Consider the following 16,765-nt stretch of genomic DNA (forward strand, 5'->3'; position numbering starts at 1 on the left):
AAATCCTAACTGTCAAACCTTTGGCCCTCCATTCACCACGACATTTCTGCAGCTACTGATCTGATCAAGCATACCCTCGCCATCACTTTTGATGTCCTAGTCCCTGTTAAAACAATTACTCTCGCTCACACTGGTCATTCCCCTGGTACGGCCCTCATCTTCGCTCCCTTAAGTCCAAGGGACGCAGACTTGAACAGATATGGCGGACAAATGGTTTTGGCCGTTCACCACATAAAGTATTATTGGGTCCTGCTCTCGTCTGCCAAAATTGCTCACTGCATTTCAGAATGATTCTGGAATAAAAAACCCTGGCTTTTTTCTCGATGCTAACCATCTTCTTAAACCCCTCTCCCCGTCTCCTCCATCCTCACCTCCAACAACAAATGTGAGGAGCTCATGGACTTCTCTGTCTCCAAGATTGAGACCATCCATTCAACTGCCTCTGCCTCTTCCCTTCCTTCCCCTAGCCCATCGGGCCAAACTTCCTCTAAGGTTCCCCCGTGCCCTAGCCCTGAACTCTGATTTTTCTCCAGCTTCTCTCCGATCTCCTCTTATAATCTCTCTGAGCTTATCCTGTCCATGAGACCCACTTCTTGCTCCCTTGACCCGCTTCTCACCAAACTGCTGATCACCCAACTTCCTTTTCTAGCTCCCATGTTATCTGACATTGTTAACGGTTTTCTCCCCTCAGGTACTGTCCCCCTCTCGCTCAAATCTGCCGTCATCACCCCTCTCAAAAAAACAACCCTTTTGACCCCTCCATCCTTGCAAACTACCTCCCTTTCCTCTCCAATGTCCTCGAACGTGGTGTCGCATCCCAAATCCATGCCCATCCTTTTCGCAACTCCATGTTTGAATCCCTCCAATCAAGTTTCTGCCTCTGCCACAGTACCAAAACGGCTCTCATCAATGTCACAAATGACATTGTTTGTGACTGTGACAAAGGCAAACTATCCCTCCTCATCCTTCTTGACTTGTCTGCAGCCTTTGACACGGTTGACCACTCTATCCATCTCCAACGCTTCTCCACCATCGTCCAGCTGGGTGGGACTGCACTCACCTGGTTCCAATTTTAACTATCTAATTATAGCCAGAGAATCACCTACAATGGCTTCTCTTCCCACTCCCGCATCGTTATCTCTGGTGTTCCCCAAGGATCTATCCTTAAGCCCCCCTCCTATTACTCATCTACAAGTTGCCCCTTGGTGACATCGTCCGAAAACACAGTGTCAGTTTCCACATGTACGCTGATGACACCCAGCTTTACCTCTCCACCACTTCTCTCAACCCGTCCACAGTCATAAATTATCAGACTGCTTGTCCAACATCCAATTCTGGATGAGTAGAAATTTCTTCAATTAAATGTTGGGAAGATCAAAGCCATTGATTTCGGTCCCCGCCACAAACACTGTTCCCTAGCCACTAACTCCATCCCTCTTTGTAACATCTATCTGAAGCTGAATCAAACAATACGCAACCTTTGTGTCATATTTGACCCTTTAATGAGCTTCCGATCACATATCTGAGGTATAACCAAGACCGCCTATTTACACCTCTGTAATGTCGCCCATCTTGTCTCAGCTCATCCGTTGCTGAAGCCTTCATCAATGCCTTTGTTATATCTGGAACTCTATTCCAACGCACTCCTGGCTGACCTCCCACATTCTACCCTAAGTAAATTTGAGGTCATCCAAAACTCGGCTGCCTGCGTCTTAACTCAGACCAAGTCTCGTTCATCCATCGCCCCTGCTCTCGCTGACCTACATTGGCTTCCGGTTAAGCAACACCTCAATTTCAAAATTCTCATCCTTGTTTTCAAATCCCTCCACGACCTCGCCCCTCCCTATCTCTGTAATCTCCTCCAGCCCCACAACTCCCCTGAGATATCTGCGCTTCTCTAATTCTGGTCTCTTGAGCATCCCTGATTATAATCGCTCAACCACTGGTGGCCGTGCCTTCTGTTGCCTGGGCCCCAAGCTCTGGAACTCCCTCCCTAAACCTCTCCGCCTCTCTTTCCTCCTTTAAGCTGTTCCTTAAAACCTGTCTCTTTGACCAAGCTTTTGGTCATCTGCCCTAATTTCTCCTTATATGGCTCGGTGTCAAAAATGTTTGTCTTATACTACTCCTGTGAAGCGCCTTGGGATGATTTACTATGTTAAAGGCGCTATATAAATACAAGTTGTTGAGAACGCAATCTATTACACGGAGGAGATTTAGTACACATCTCAAGGCCCATTTTCTGCTGTCCTCTCACACTGGGAATGTTACCATTATCACTGCTGGGTCTCTGCGCCTTGTGCAAGTGGGTCTTCTTGCTGAATGAGCTGAGACACTTAATTTCTCTGTGGGGGATACTGCAGCCAAGCCTGGTCGGGATATCCACATACACTCCTTCTGGCAGCAGTTGCCAGATGACATTCGGGATTAGGAACTCTGGCTAATTTTGCCCCTTCCTAACACAGGGATGCTGATGCCAACACCATGCTCTGACACTAACCTGGCTGAGATGAGGCACCCCAGCACAGTCTGGGAGTTACACCTAGCCAGTGGAACTGAGTTGCACTTCCCTTGTATAAACTGGGCTGTCGGAGGAGTAACCCTTGTAAGAGTAAGTGACAGCACAGCAAGCTAGAAAATGGAATCACCTGTGTATATAGATGCAGAGACAAAACCTCTCCATCTATATTTACAGCAACTTCCTTATAAAAATTTCCAGCCTCCTTACTGAGAAATACATAGATTTTACAGGACAGGAACAAGCCATTCGGCCCAACTGTTCTATGCCAGTATTAATGCGCCACACAAACCTTCTCCCACCTCTCTTCATCTAACCCTGTCAACATATCCTTCTATTCCTTTCTCGCTCATGTGTTTATTGAGCTTCTCCTTAAAGGCAGCTATGCTAGTCACCTCAACTACTCCCTGTGGCAGTGAGCAGCACTCTATGGGTAAAGCAGTTTCTTCTGAATTCCCTTTTGGATTTATTAGTGACTCTCTTATACTGATGGTTCAAAACATTGTGACGAATGCTTCATTTGCAGACATGCCCTGAGAAGGTCTGTGCTGTCCCCACTTCCCCAATTTAAATATATTTGCATAAATAATCCGAATTTTAATCCCTGCCACAGTTTTGCGGAAGCAATATTAAAAATGGTACCGAATCGCAGGAAATCAAGAGTGGAGAATAATTCCGAGTGATTTGAATATTTTCCGTGTAAGGCTGTAATTACCCGAGGTGGATGGTAGGGATTTAATGAGCAAGAGGCTGCAGTGATCTGACAGGCACTCTGACAGCCACTCCATGCTGATGTGTATCGGGTCTGCCCGAAGCAGAAGCAGGCCTCTGAACCGATCAGGAGTGTAAAATATTCCAGCAGCATTGAGTGATATCAACAAAAAACTACCGAAGGTTGTTATCAGAAGAAAGTGTGTTAATTGGTACATTTAATATGACTGTACTTACTTCGCTCACGACTTAACAGCCAAATTAAATGTTATTTGCTTTTTATTTACTGTGTCATTAAAACCTGAATCGATCGGGAGGTCACGTGGCCTGATAACCATGGGTTCCCACCTTATACAAGCATCATGTTAACAACCTGAATGGAAAAATGGAGACAAAACCGTTATATTAACCACCTTCGAAGCTCGTGCTATGCCATCAAGCCTGACACTCACGTCCTATGTAACACCATCTTAGACCAGCTGCACCTGGTTAATGGGCAGGGACATAAGAACAAGGGCACACCATTCAGCCCCTCGAGCATGTTTTACCATTCAATTAGATCATGGCTGGTCTGCAACCCAAATCCATTCACCCGCATTTGCTACTTATCTCGTCATACCCTTGCCCAGTAAAAGTCTATCAATCTCAGTTGTGAAAATGTTACTTACCCCATGCTGTCTGTCCCTGATTCCGCCACACCCACTCGCCACCGTGCTGACTGTCCTACCCACCCCTCCCGCTCTGCTTTTCCCTGATTCCGCCCCCCCCATGCTGAATCTTCCCTCCTTTAGAGCTCTGAAAATTTTAGGAAGTGGGTTTGTCTTAACCCAACAATGAAACGGAGAATATATGCAACATGGTGACATAAAATAATGGGTTAGACCAGCAGGATGAGTCTGTCGCTCTCCTTCGATAGTGAGTCTGTCACACTTCCTTAACAGTGTGAGTCTGTCACTTTCCTTTGAATGTATGAGTGTGTAAGTGTAGCCTCTATGTGAGTGTAACACCTGGTGGGTACAGGTCTGTCACTATATAACACTGGGGTACAGTACTGGTGGGTACAGGTCTGTCACTATATAACACTGGTGTACAGTACTGGTGGGTACAGGTCTGTCACTATATAACACTGGTGTACAGTACTGGTGGATACAGGTCTGTCACTATATAACACTGGTGTACAGTACTGGTGGGTACAGGTCTGTCACTGTTTAACACTGGTGTACAGTACTGGTGGGTACAGGTCTGTCACTATATAACACTGGTGTACAGTACTGGTGGGTACAGGTCTGTCACTGTGTAACACTGGGGTACAGTACTGGTGGGTACAGGTCTGTCACTGTGTAACACTGGGGTACAGTACTGGTGGGTACAGGTCTGTCACTATATAACACTGGTGTACAGTACTGGTGGATACAGGTCTGTCACACTTCCTTAACAGTGTGAGTCTGTCACTTTCCTTTGAATGTATGAGTGTGTAAGTGTAGCCTCTATGTGAGTGTAACACCTGGTGGGTACAGGTCTGTCACTATATAACACTGGTGTACAGTACTGGTGGGTACAGGTCTGTCATTATATAACACTAGGGTACAGTACTGGTGGGTACAGGTCTATCACTATATAACACTGGTGTACAGTACTGGTGGGTACAGGTCTGTCACTGTGTAACACTGGGGTACAGTACTGGTGGGTACAGGTCTGTCACTGTGTAACACTGGGGTACAGTACTGGTGGGTACAGGTCTGTCACTATATAACACTGGGGTACAGTACTGGTGGGTACAGGTCTGTCACTGTGTAACACTGGGGTACAGTACTGGTGGGTACAGGTCTGTCACTGTGTAACACTGGGGTACAGTACTGGTGGGTACAGGTCTGTCACTGTGTAACACTGGGGTACAGTACTGGTGGGTACAGGTCTGTCACTATATAACACTGGTGTACAGTACTGGTGGGTACAGGTCTGTCACTATATAACACTGGGGTACAGTACTGGTGGGTACAGGTCTGTCACTATATAACACTGGGGTACAGTACTGGTGGGTACAGGTCTGTCACTATATAACACTGGTGTACAGTATTGGTGGGTACAGGTCTGTCACTATATAACACTGGTGTACAGTACTGGTGGGTACAGGTCTGTCACTATATAACACTGGTGTACAGTACTGGTGGGTACAGGTCTGTCACTGTGTAACACTGGGGTATAGTACTGGTGGGTACTGGGATACAGTACTGGTGGGTACAGGTCTGTCACTATATAACACTGGGGTACAGTACTGGTGGGTACAGGTCTGTCACTGTTTAACACTGGGGTACAGTATTGGTGGGTACAGGTCTGTCACTATATAACACTGGTGTACAGTACTGGTGGGTACAGGTCTGTCACTGTGTAACACTGGGGTACAGTACCGGTGGGTACAGGTCTGTCATTATATAACACTAGGGTACAGTACTGGTGGGTACAGGTCTATCACTAAATAACACTGGTGTACAGTACTGGTGGGTACAGGTCTGTCACTGTGTAACACTGGGGTACAGTACTGGTGGGTACAGGTCTGTCACTGTGTAACACTGGGGTACAGTACTGGTGGGTACAGGTCTGTCACTACATAACACTGGGGTACAGTACTGGTGGGTACAGGTCTGTCACTATATAACACTGGTGTACAGTACTGGTGGGTACAGGTCTGTCACTGTGTAACACTGGGGTACAGTACTGGTGGGTACAGGTCTGTCACTGTGTAACACTGGGGTACAGTACTGGTGGGTACAGGTCTGTCACTGTGTAACACTGGTGTACAGTACTGGTGGGTACAGGTCTGTCACTATATAACACTGGGGTACAGTACTGGTGGGTACAGGTCTGTCACTATATAACACTGGTGTACAGTACTGGTGGGTACAGGTCTGTCACTATATAACACTGGTGTACAGTATTGGTGGGTACAGGTCTGTCACTATATAACACTGGTGTACAGTACTGGTGGGTACAGGTCTGTCACTGTGTAACACTGGGGTATAGTACTGGTGGGTACTGGGATACAGTACTGGTGGGTACAGGTCTGTCACTATATAACACTGGGGTACAGTACCGGTGGGTACAGGTCTGTCACTATATAACACTGGGGTACAGTACTGGTGGGTACAGGTCTGTCACTATATAACACTGGTGTACAGTACTGGTAGGTACAAGTCTGTCACTGTGTAACACTGGGGTACAGTACTGGTGGGTACAGGTCTGTCACTGTGTAACACTTGGGTACTATACTGGTGGGTACAGGTCTGTCACTATATAACACTGGTGTACAGTACTGGTAGGTACAAGTCTGTCACTGTGTAACACTGGGGTACAGTACTGGTGGGTACAGGTCTGTCACTGTGTAACACTTGGGTACTATACTGGTGGGTACAGGTCTGTTACTGTATAACACTGGGGTACAGTACAGCCAGGATATAACATGGTGAGTGAGAACCATTAGTAGGCTGAATACTTTGCCGATCTAATTCCCGATCCACTGTATGGTGGACACTGTATTGACTCTTTGCCAAACATCTGACTACTCTTAACACAGGACAGTGCCCCTCGCCAAAGGATGTCCGAATAGGCATTAGAACATGGAGCAGACTTGCTCCTTGCTCCAGTACTGTATTCTATTGTGCACTGTTCATGTGAATCCAATTTAAATAGACGTGTTAGTTTGCAACACCTAAAGCTCTGATTGGATCCCTTTGATCACAAGACCTGATTGCTGATTGGTCCCCTTGGAGGATAAGACACACCCAGCAGTTTCTCTGGAATGTGTATTTAGAACCGCCCTGACGATGTAATGAGTGACTTTGCAAAATGTAATTCGAGCCATTCCAACTGCTGACTCCAGACAGAACACAGCTCACTTGGAACAGACAAGGCTCACTCTCAAGGGTTAAGACCTAATTCCACCCCCCAAACAAGTTCCTGCCCCCATCCCCCAAGTGCCTGACCCTACTCCCCCACCCCCCGGCCCAAGATCCTTCCTTCTCCCCCTGCCCAAGTTCTTGACCTTCTTCCCCCACAAGCCCCCACCCCCTGGGTTCCTGATCTTCTCCCCCTGCTCAAGTTTCCCATCCCCACCCCCCATGGATTCATGACCAACCCACCCCAACAAGTTCCTGACCTTACACCCCTCCTCCCCCGCCATAGAGGGGGCATTGTGTGGGTGTCATGGGTTGTTCACAGGTTTATTGGGTATGAAGTGAATAGTGACAGTGTCGTGACTTCCACATTTCATCCAGTCCAATGATGTCACTTGCCACACACGCACCGAGATTTCCGAGAATTCAAGGTGTAGGGGAGGAGAGGGAGAATGTGGTATGGATGTAAAGGGAATGGGGTTGGAAAAACGTGATCCATCTTGCCATCTGGATCATGTTCTCGCTCTCAACTCCCCCCCTTTAGACCTCGATCACGTTCTTCCCCCATCCCCACTGTGCTCTCTGTGCTCTACCCCCTGGCCCCACCACTCCCCCCTCCACCGAGTTCCTGACCTCCTCTTCCTGAGTTCCCAGTCTCTCTCTCTCTCCTCTGATCCCCTCTCCTCCACCCCCTCTCTCTCCGTCCCCTCTCTCTGCATCTCTCTTCCCCACTCTCTCCCTCTGCCCATCCCCCCCCATATCTCTCTCTCTCTGCCCCCCTCTTCCCCCCCCCTCCCCCCCAGTCTCTCTCTCTCTGCCCCCTCTCTCTCTCTGTCCCCCCCACTCTCTCACTGCCTTTCCCCCACTTTCTCTCTCTCCCCCTCTTGCTCTCTTTCTCTCCAGTCACTCTCTCTCCCCAGTCACTCTCTCTCCATGCCCCCCCACCCCTCTGCCCCAGTTTCTCTCTCTCTCTCTGCCACCTCCAATTCCTCTCTCTCTCTCAGAAGGCCGTGAAAATGTTTGTGTCGATAATCACAGCGATATTCCAGGCAAAAGTCTTGGAGGCTCCTTTAGTATAGTCATTGATTTTCGATAGATAACCCAAAAGCCCCAGTAGCGAGCTCCAAGCTCGGCAAAGTGGTTTGGCAGGCCCACTTCTTGTTTCCTCATATATCGTACTGCGCATGCATGACCGGATCGAGCGTGCATGTGCAAAAAGGGGCGGAGTCCACGACGCATGTGAGCAGAAGGACGCAAAAATGTTTGTACACATAATCACTCCATTTTTAAATAGCAACTGTACTGTGTCACCAAGCCCAGTGTGGCCCAGGGACTTGCTGTTGATAATGAATGGACCTGATCTTGGAAAGCCCCATAAGATCAGGGTTTTACAGTTTCAGCACTCTGAGATTCCACCGCTTCAGTGCTAGCATCAGAAGATTTACCTGCTATGCCCTACCTTTAAGCAATCTGGGCATCATATGCCCCAGTACTGAGTTACATAGCGTGGGCACCATGTGCCATAACACAAAGCGATCTGGGCATCATGTTCTGTAATAACTGGGAGCTATGCACTCTGATCCCAAACAATATTGAGAGACTTCAAATACAATATGTTCCATATAATCGAGACTTTTATTCTGCACAACACTTGTGCTTGATAGTAATGATTGTTTTGTAGAGTGAGAAAAGCTTTTTTTGGAAAGGATGTCCTTCATTCTTTCAACCGTTAATGGAGGAAGTAAGAGCTTTGATCCACGTGGCATTGTTTCTCATTTTCTTTCAACTGTTTCAGCACTTCCAATGTCTTTTTTGATTTCAGCAACTGTTATCCTCAATGAGCTAAACTGGACAGCGGCACTGGAGGATGTATTTAAGCGTAACCGAGACGAGGACTCCTCACTGCTCTGGCAGGTCTTTGGAAGTGCCACAGGTGTCACCAGATATTATCCAGGTATGTCAGTAATATGAGACAATAGAATCAAACCAATGTAATATCTATACAGGAACTCTTTACACTTACACAACAGCAACAACAACAACTTTTATTTATATAGCGCCTTCAACATAGTGAACTGTTCCAAGGCTCTTCACAGCAGCATTATAAGACAAAACAAATAAATTTGACACTGAGCCACACAAGAAGAAATTACGGCAGATGGCCAAAAGATAGGTTTTAAGGAGTGTCTTAAAGGAGGAAAGAGAGGTAGAGAGGCAGAAAGGTTTAGGGGGAGAGTTTCAGAGCTTAGGGCCCAGGCATGGCCTCCGATGGTTGAGCGATTATAATCAGGGATGCTCAAGAGGGCAGAATTAGAGGAGCGCAGATATCTCGGGGGGTTGTGAGTCTGGAGGAGATTACAGAGATAGGGAGGGGTGAGGCCATGGAGGGATTTGTAAATAAGGATGAGAATTTTGAAATCGAAGCCTTGCTTATTTACACAGTAAATAACCCTTACCCTGCTCATTGGTGGTCCCTCGAACGAGGATGACTTGCTTCCTCGAGTTCACAGGTGTTTCGATGAAGGACCCGATGTTCCAGTCCTGAACTCCAATTGAGGGGGTGGAAGATGCCTGTGCGTGAATTTTTTTAACCAGCCACCACACGGGCTCGACAGAGCTAGGCCTTTAACCAGTGGCAAGGATTAACCAGGACGGCTGGAGACCTGCTGTGCTGCATGGACCTAGCGCACACACATATCGCAGTGTGGGCTGGCCCGTGCTGCCCCTGGGCCCTCGGCTCGTCTGGGCCCCGTACCTTCATCTGTTGTACCTCTGCCATGATCTCTCGCCGCTCCTCCGCCACAAACATTCACCGCACCTCTGCCACGATCCCTCACCGCTCCTCCGCCATAAACATTCACCGCATCTCGCCACAAACACTCGCCACTCATCCTCCCCGACATTCCCACTCCTCTGTACCTGGGCCCCGCCAATGTTCCTGCCTACGCTCCAAAACGGCGACCCTGCTACGTAAGCTACGACTCTACAATTATACAGTGAGTAATCCTTACGCTGCTGATTGAACAGCACTCAATACACATCACCTTGGCTCCCTTGGTAGGACTTTCTCCTTTTATTTAGGAAGTTGTATCTTTAAGCCCTATGTCACAAAACCTTTTTTCAGTTTTGAAAATGAAACATGAGCCCCAATGGACGGCTGACCTCTGCACCCAACTTGCATCGAGGGAGATTCTGCGCTGGGGGTGGAGCCTCACTGAATTTATACTTATATCTAACCCAGACCCGACAGTGCTTGATGCTGTCACCAGAGGTCCTAAATGGAGCTGAGCTGGTTCCCAGTGCTAACATGTCGACCTTGAACATTCAAAAAAGAATGCAGACCTTGTTCTGTAGAAGCTCACAGCTTCACAAAGGAAAATGGTATGGAATGAAAGCAATTTCTCCATTCACAGTTAGAACTTGCTTACTCAGTCTTCTGTCTCACAAAAATACTTACTTTGCTAAGTCTTTGTAACCTTTTTGTGTTCTTTACAGCAACTCCATGGGGCCTTCCCGATAAGATTGATTTGTATGATGTGCGACGGAGACCCTGGTGAGTGAGGGGGTAATGGGAATGGTGCGCTGCAAAAATATACTCAACTAATGCTGAAGATTTTAATAGAATGATGGTGACCTGTGTGATGCAGAATTAATTTACTGTATATCAATAATCTGTTTCTAATTCATCATTACAATAATTATTGTCTCTTTTATTTTCCATTCCATTTTCCATTCCTTAGAGCAGAGATAGTTACCAGTTATCAGTCCAACCTCCAGTAATTAGACCATTAGAAGAGATCTGGGAACATGGGAGTAGTGCTCCTGTGCAGCACAAGTTCTCATTTGTAGCTGAATTTAGCAATCAGGATCCGACCAGCGGCCTAGGACTCCGATTTGCATATTTAAACAGCAGTGCACCTGTTTCAGGCTCATTCATTTACAGGCCAGCCTGAATACTGCCTCAGGTGGGCATTGGGCATTGATGCCATGGTCAAGGTGCCCAACCACGTCTCTACCCCCCAACTGTTGGTTGCCATGAGTTAAATTTCTCCTTCAAGGTGATTGGTATCACTATAGCCTTTCAGGGGGTGCTCCTGTAGAGAAAAGGATAACAAGGTGAGTTTGAATCACCTCTGAGGCTACAGGAGTGAAGAATATTTCTGCCCAATCGCACTTTGAGATCAAATGTTCTTTCAGGTGTCAGCTGTGGCTCAGTGAAACTCGCCTCTGAGTCAGATGGTCGTGGGTTCAAGTCCCACTCCAAGAGACTTTTGAGCACACAATCTAGGCTGACATTTCAGTACTGCACTGAGTGGTTGCTGCACTGTGGGAGGTGCTGTCTTTCAGATGAGATGTTAAGCCGAGGCCACATCTCAGATGGACATAAAAGCTCCCATGTCACTATTTGAAGAAGAGACAATATTTATCCCTCAACCAATGTCACCAAAACAGATAATCTGGTCATTATCACATTGCTGTTTGTGGAACCTTGCTGTGTGCAAATTGGCTGTCACGTTTCCGACATTACAACAGTGACTTCAAAAGTACTTCAAACACTTCAAAAGTATTTCATTGTCTGTAAAGCATTTTGGAATATCTGAAGATTGTAAAAGTTACTGCATAAATACAAGTCTTTGTTTCTTTTCTTTCTAGTACATGTCGCCAGTTCTGAAGGAGTAGTATTTTGGGACAGTCTAAGGTTGTGAAATGCATTTAATAAATGCAAGTTCATTCTCTTTGTTTTGGATACACAACTCAGTGAATGATGACAATCCTCCTCAGTTCTCTTTCCTCTTAAGTTGAGAAGCCGAGGTGAACACCATGGTTAAATTGAGTAGGAGGGAACATGAGGCAAGTGATAAAGCAATGATTATGTAACACCAAGCTTGAGTTTTAAAAGCCTGTGGATTGTAAGTAGAAGGAGAGACTGAGGTGAGGATCGTGGGAACTGTCATGTATGTAACCACAATGTAACACCACTGTATTACTGTATACACTCAACCTAGATGCACACCTTGACCGCAAGGTGGTGAACCTGTGGGAGACACTCCTTACCTGATCACTCAGTTATAAAAAGGGAGGTCCCACACAGGGTCATCGTCTTTGGAGTCCTGTGAATAAAGAGTTAAGGTCACAGAGTGACCTTGTCCCCAGAATGTGCCTCGTGTGGTTTCATGCTGTAGAGTAAGGACTTTACATTGGTGACGAGAAACGAGAATTCACGACCCACGAGAATGGCCACCGGTAGCACAGAGGAACGGTACTGTGTTGGGGAAGACTGGGACGATTTTGTCTAGAGGCTTCAGCAAAGCTTCGTTACGAAAGAATGGCTGGGGGATGCAGAGGCCGACAATCGAAGGGCTCATCTTTTGACCAGCTGCGGACCAAAGACTTACGCGCTCATGAAGGACTTACTAGCATCCAAAAAAGCCGGCGGACAAAATCGTTGAAGAATTTAGCAAATTGATCAGGGAGCACCTCAAACCAGCAAGTAGCATACATATGGCCCGACACAGATTCTACACCCACCGACATCGTGAAGAACAGAGCATACCGGACTTCGTAGTGGACCTCCGGCGTTTGGCCAGCCTCTGTAAGTTCACAGACGCCTACAGTGGGGAGATGCTAAGGGACTTCTTTATCGAGGGCATCGGTCATGCAGGAATTTTTCGCAAATTAATTGAGACCAAGGATTTGACCTTGGAAGCGGCGGTGTTGATAGCTCAAACTTTCATGGCGGGTGAGGAAGAGATGAAAATAATATACGCACGCAATTCTGCCTCTAACGCAGTGATGGATCAGGGAGTCAACATCATCAATGCGACTCAGAGCCCCGCAGGCAGGCAGGGGCAGTCTGACACTCCCCAGGCAGCAATAGACCCCAGAGTAGGACTTCAACAGCGACAATGCAAGCTGAACGGACATTCACGCCATTACAGTGGACAATGCGGCCCGGGATGGGGCCATTGACACTGATAGAGTACTTAAGGGCAGTCAAAGGGACAGTCAGCGTGGAATGCCTGGCCATAGTCCCGTTGTTCCCAACAATGGAAACTTTAACTCATGCTGGAGGTGTGGGGGAAAACACTCAGCTAGATCTTACAGATTTCAACAGTTTGTCTGCAGGAATTGCAATCTCAGTGGCCACTTAGCTCGAATGTGCAGGAAGTCTGCAACCAGACTAATATATGAGGTGGATGGACCAGAGGAGGGTTCTTTGAGGCAGGATGACTTTTGGGGCAAATCGATGGACGCCGAGGTTCAGCGGGTCCATGTGGCGAATATTCACAGTTCATACACCAAAACGCCACCAATGATGATGTGGATTTTATTAAACGGTTTCCATGTACGCATGGAACTGGACACTAGGGCCAGCCAGTCACTCATGGACGTTCAGCAATTTTAGAAGCTATGGCCACTTAAAGCCAGTAGACCCAAATTAGCACATATTGAGACACAATTACGGACTTACACTAAAGAAATCATTCCGGTGCTAGGCAGTGCAATGTTGGCTGTCACACACAATGGGTTGGTGAATCGGCTGCCGCTCTGGATTGTCCCGGGCAATGGTCCCGCACTGTTGGGGAGGAGCTGGTTAGCCGAGATGAACTAGAAATGGGGGGATGTTCGTGCAATGTCATCTGTGGAGCGAAGTTCGTGCTCACAAGTCCTACAACAATTCGATTCACTATTCCAACCTGGCGTTGGGACTTTCAAAGGCACCAAAGTAGTGATACACATCACCCCGGACACCAGGCCAGTGCACTACAAAGCCAGAGCGGTGCCATATGTGATGCGGGAAAAGATCGAGAGCGAATTGGACCGGCTGTTGAGAGAGGGCATCATCTCGCCTGTTGAATTCAGCATCTGGGCGAGCCCCATCGTTCCCGTCCTAAAAGCGGATGACTCTGTCAGGATCTGTGGCGACTACAAGGCCACCATCAATCGGGTGTCCCTACAAGATCAATACCTGTTCCCGAGAGCGGAGGACCTCTTCGCCACGCTGGCAGGCGCCAAACTGTTCACCAAGTTGGACCTCACTTCAGCCTATATGACCCCGGAACAGGCCGACGAATCTAAACTACTGACCACCATCACCACACACAAGGGACTGTTTGTTTCTAACAGGTGCCCGTTTGGCATTTGATCAGCGGCCGCGATTTTTCAACGAAACATGGAAAGCCTGCTTAAATCCATTCCTGGAACAATCGTATTCCAGGACGACATCCTCATCACGGGTCGAGATACCGAGGAACACCTCCACAACCTGGAGGAGGTGCTATGCCGACTGGACCGGGTAGGCCTGCGACTCAAGAAGTCTAAATGTGTGTTCTTAGCTCCTGAGGTTGAGTTTTTGGGCAGGAGGGTTGCTGCAAATGGGATTCAGCACACCGAATCCAAAACAGAGGCGATTCGACGAGCACCCAGGCCCTGCAACACATCGGAGTTGCGTTCATTCCTGGGACTGTTGAACTATTTCGGGAACTTTCTGCCGAACTTGAGCACGTTGTTGGAGCCGCTACACGTGCTCCTGCGTAAGGGTTGCGATTGGTTTTGGGGGGACTGTCAGGAACGGGCTTTTGATCGGGTGCAAAACCTACTTCAAACAAGTTGTTGACCCTGTACGACCCCTGTAAAAAATTGGTTCTGACATGTGATGCATCGTCCTATGCGTGTTGCAGCAGGGCAATGCTGAGGGTTAACTACAACCTGTGGCTTATGCCTCCAGGTCGCTCTGTCAAGCAGAACGGGGATATGGGATGGTCGAGAAGAAAGCGCTTGCATGTGTCTATGGTGTAAAAAAAAATGCATCAGTACCTCTTTGGTCGGAAGTTTGAATTAGAGACGAACCACAAGCCATTAACATCCCTGATGTCTGACAGCAAGGCTGTCAATGCCAATGCATCAGCTCGCATACAGCGATGGCCTCTCACGCTGGCTGCTTCTGACTACTCCATCCGGCACCAGCCCGGCACTGAAAATTGCACTGACGTGCTCAGCAGGCTTCCACTGGCCACCACTGAGGGGGCAGCGGAGCAAAGCACTGAGATGGTCATGGCTATCGATGCCTTTGACAGCGCAGGCTCCCCCATCACAGCCCGCCAGATCAAAATCTGGACAAACAGAGATCCCCTCCTATCCCTGATTAAGAAATGTGTTCTGACTGGGGATTGGGCACCCGCACATGGAGCATGCCCTGAGGAGATCAGACCGTTCCACAGACGGATGGATGAGTTCTCCATCCAAGCCGACTGCCTACTATGGGGCAGCCGGGTAGTTATGCCCCAGAAGGGTAGGGAGGCATTCATCAGGGAACTCCACAGCGAGCACCCAGGCATTGTGCTGATGAAGGCCGTTGCCCGGTCACACGTTTGGTGGCCTGGAATTGATTCAGACCTGGAACACTGTGTTCGCAGGTGCACGACGTGTGCCCAGCTGGGTAATGCCCCCAGGGAGGCCCCGCTCAGCCCATGGCCCTGGCCCACCAGCCCATGGTCATGCATTCATGTTGACTACGCAAGCCCATTCATGGGAAAGATGCTCCTTATTGTGGTAGATGTGTACTCGAAATGGATCGAGTGCATCATTCTGAATTCATGCACGTCATCCACCACCGTGGAAAGCCTACGTGCGATCTTTGCAACCCATGGCTTGCCGGACTTCCTGGTTAGTGATAATGGCCCATGTTTCACAAGCTATGAATTCCGAGAGTTTATGTCGGGTAATGGCATCAACCATGTCAGGACTGCGCCTTTCAAACTGGCCTCCAATGGCCAGGCGGAACGTGCGGTCCGAATCATTAAGCAAGGTATGCTCAGGATTCAAGGACCCTCCCTACAATGCCACCTATCGCGTCTCCTGCTGGCCTATAGATCCCGACCGCACTCACTCACGGGGGTCCCGCCCGCAGAGCTACTAATGAAACGGACACTCAAAACTCGGTTGTCCCTCATTCACCCAGTCCTGACCGACATAGTTGAGGGCAAGCGCAAGACACAAAACGAGTACCATGACCATAATTCGAGGGGGAGATGTATAGAAATAAATGATCCTATATTCGTCCTCAATCACGCCATGGGGCCCAAACGGCTTGAGGGCACTGTAATTGACAAAGAGGGGAAAAGGGTCATCGTGCTAAAATTCAACAATGGTAAGCATCTGGACCAAGTAAAAAAAAAGGTTCAGCATCGACACGGAGGAACCTGAAGAAGACCATGAGATGGAACTCACAACACCGCCAGGGAACGAGCAATAAGAGCAATCAGAAGAATGCACAGTCCCTGCGGTCAGCCCGGACAGGCCGGAATCACCACAGGTGACAGACACTCACGTCAGTGTCCAACAACCAGAGCCCCAACTACGGCGCTCCACGAGGGAGCGTAGACCACCTGAGAGACTAAACCTATGATCCCAATAAGACTTTTGGGGGGGGGGGGGGGAGGTGATGTCATGTATGTAACCACAATGTAACACCACTGTATTACTGTATACACTCAACCTAGATGCACACCTTGACCACAAGGAGTGAACTTGTGGGAGACACTCCTTACCTGATCACACAGGTATAAAAAGATAGGTCCCATGCAGGGTCATCGTCTTTGGAGTCCTGTGAATAAAGAGTCAAGGTCACAGAGTGACCTTGTCCCCA

At 48.2% G+C, this 16,765-nt stretch overlaps 1 protein-coding gene across 2 annotated transcripts in view; it reads left to right on the top strand.

Moving 5' to 3' along the window:
- Positions 1–16,765, top strand: part of LOC139277400 (voltage-dependent calcium channel subunit alpha-2/delta-2-like) — a 1,881,585-nt gene that overhangs the window by 1,237,113 nt on the left and 627,707 nt on the right. For both annotated transcript variants that reach the window (XM_070895823.1, XM_070895824.1), the window contains 2 exons: positions 8,939–9,070; positions 10,612–10,669. In XM_070895823.1, the coding sequence (XP_070751924.1) occupies positions 8,939–9,070; positions 10,612–10,669 (190 nt within the window). The remainder of the gene's footprint in view (positions 1–8,938; positions 9,071–10,611; positions 10,670–16,765) is intronic.

This window comes from Pristiophorus japonicus, chromosome 12, assembly GCF_044704955.1.
Source record: "Pristiophorus japonicus isolate sPriJap1 chromosome 12, sPriJap1.hap1, whole genome shotgun sequence".
NCBI classification, from domain to species: domain Eukaryota; kingdom Metazoa; phylum Chordata; class Chondrichthyes; family Pristiophoridae; genus Pristiophorus; species Pristiophorus japonicus.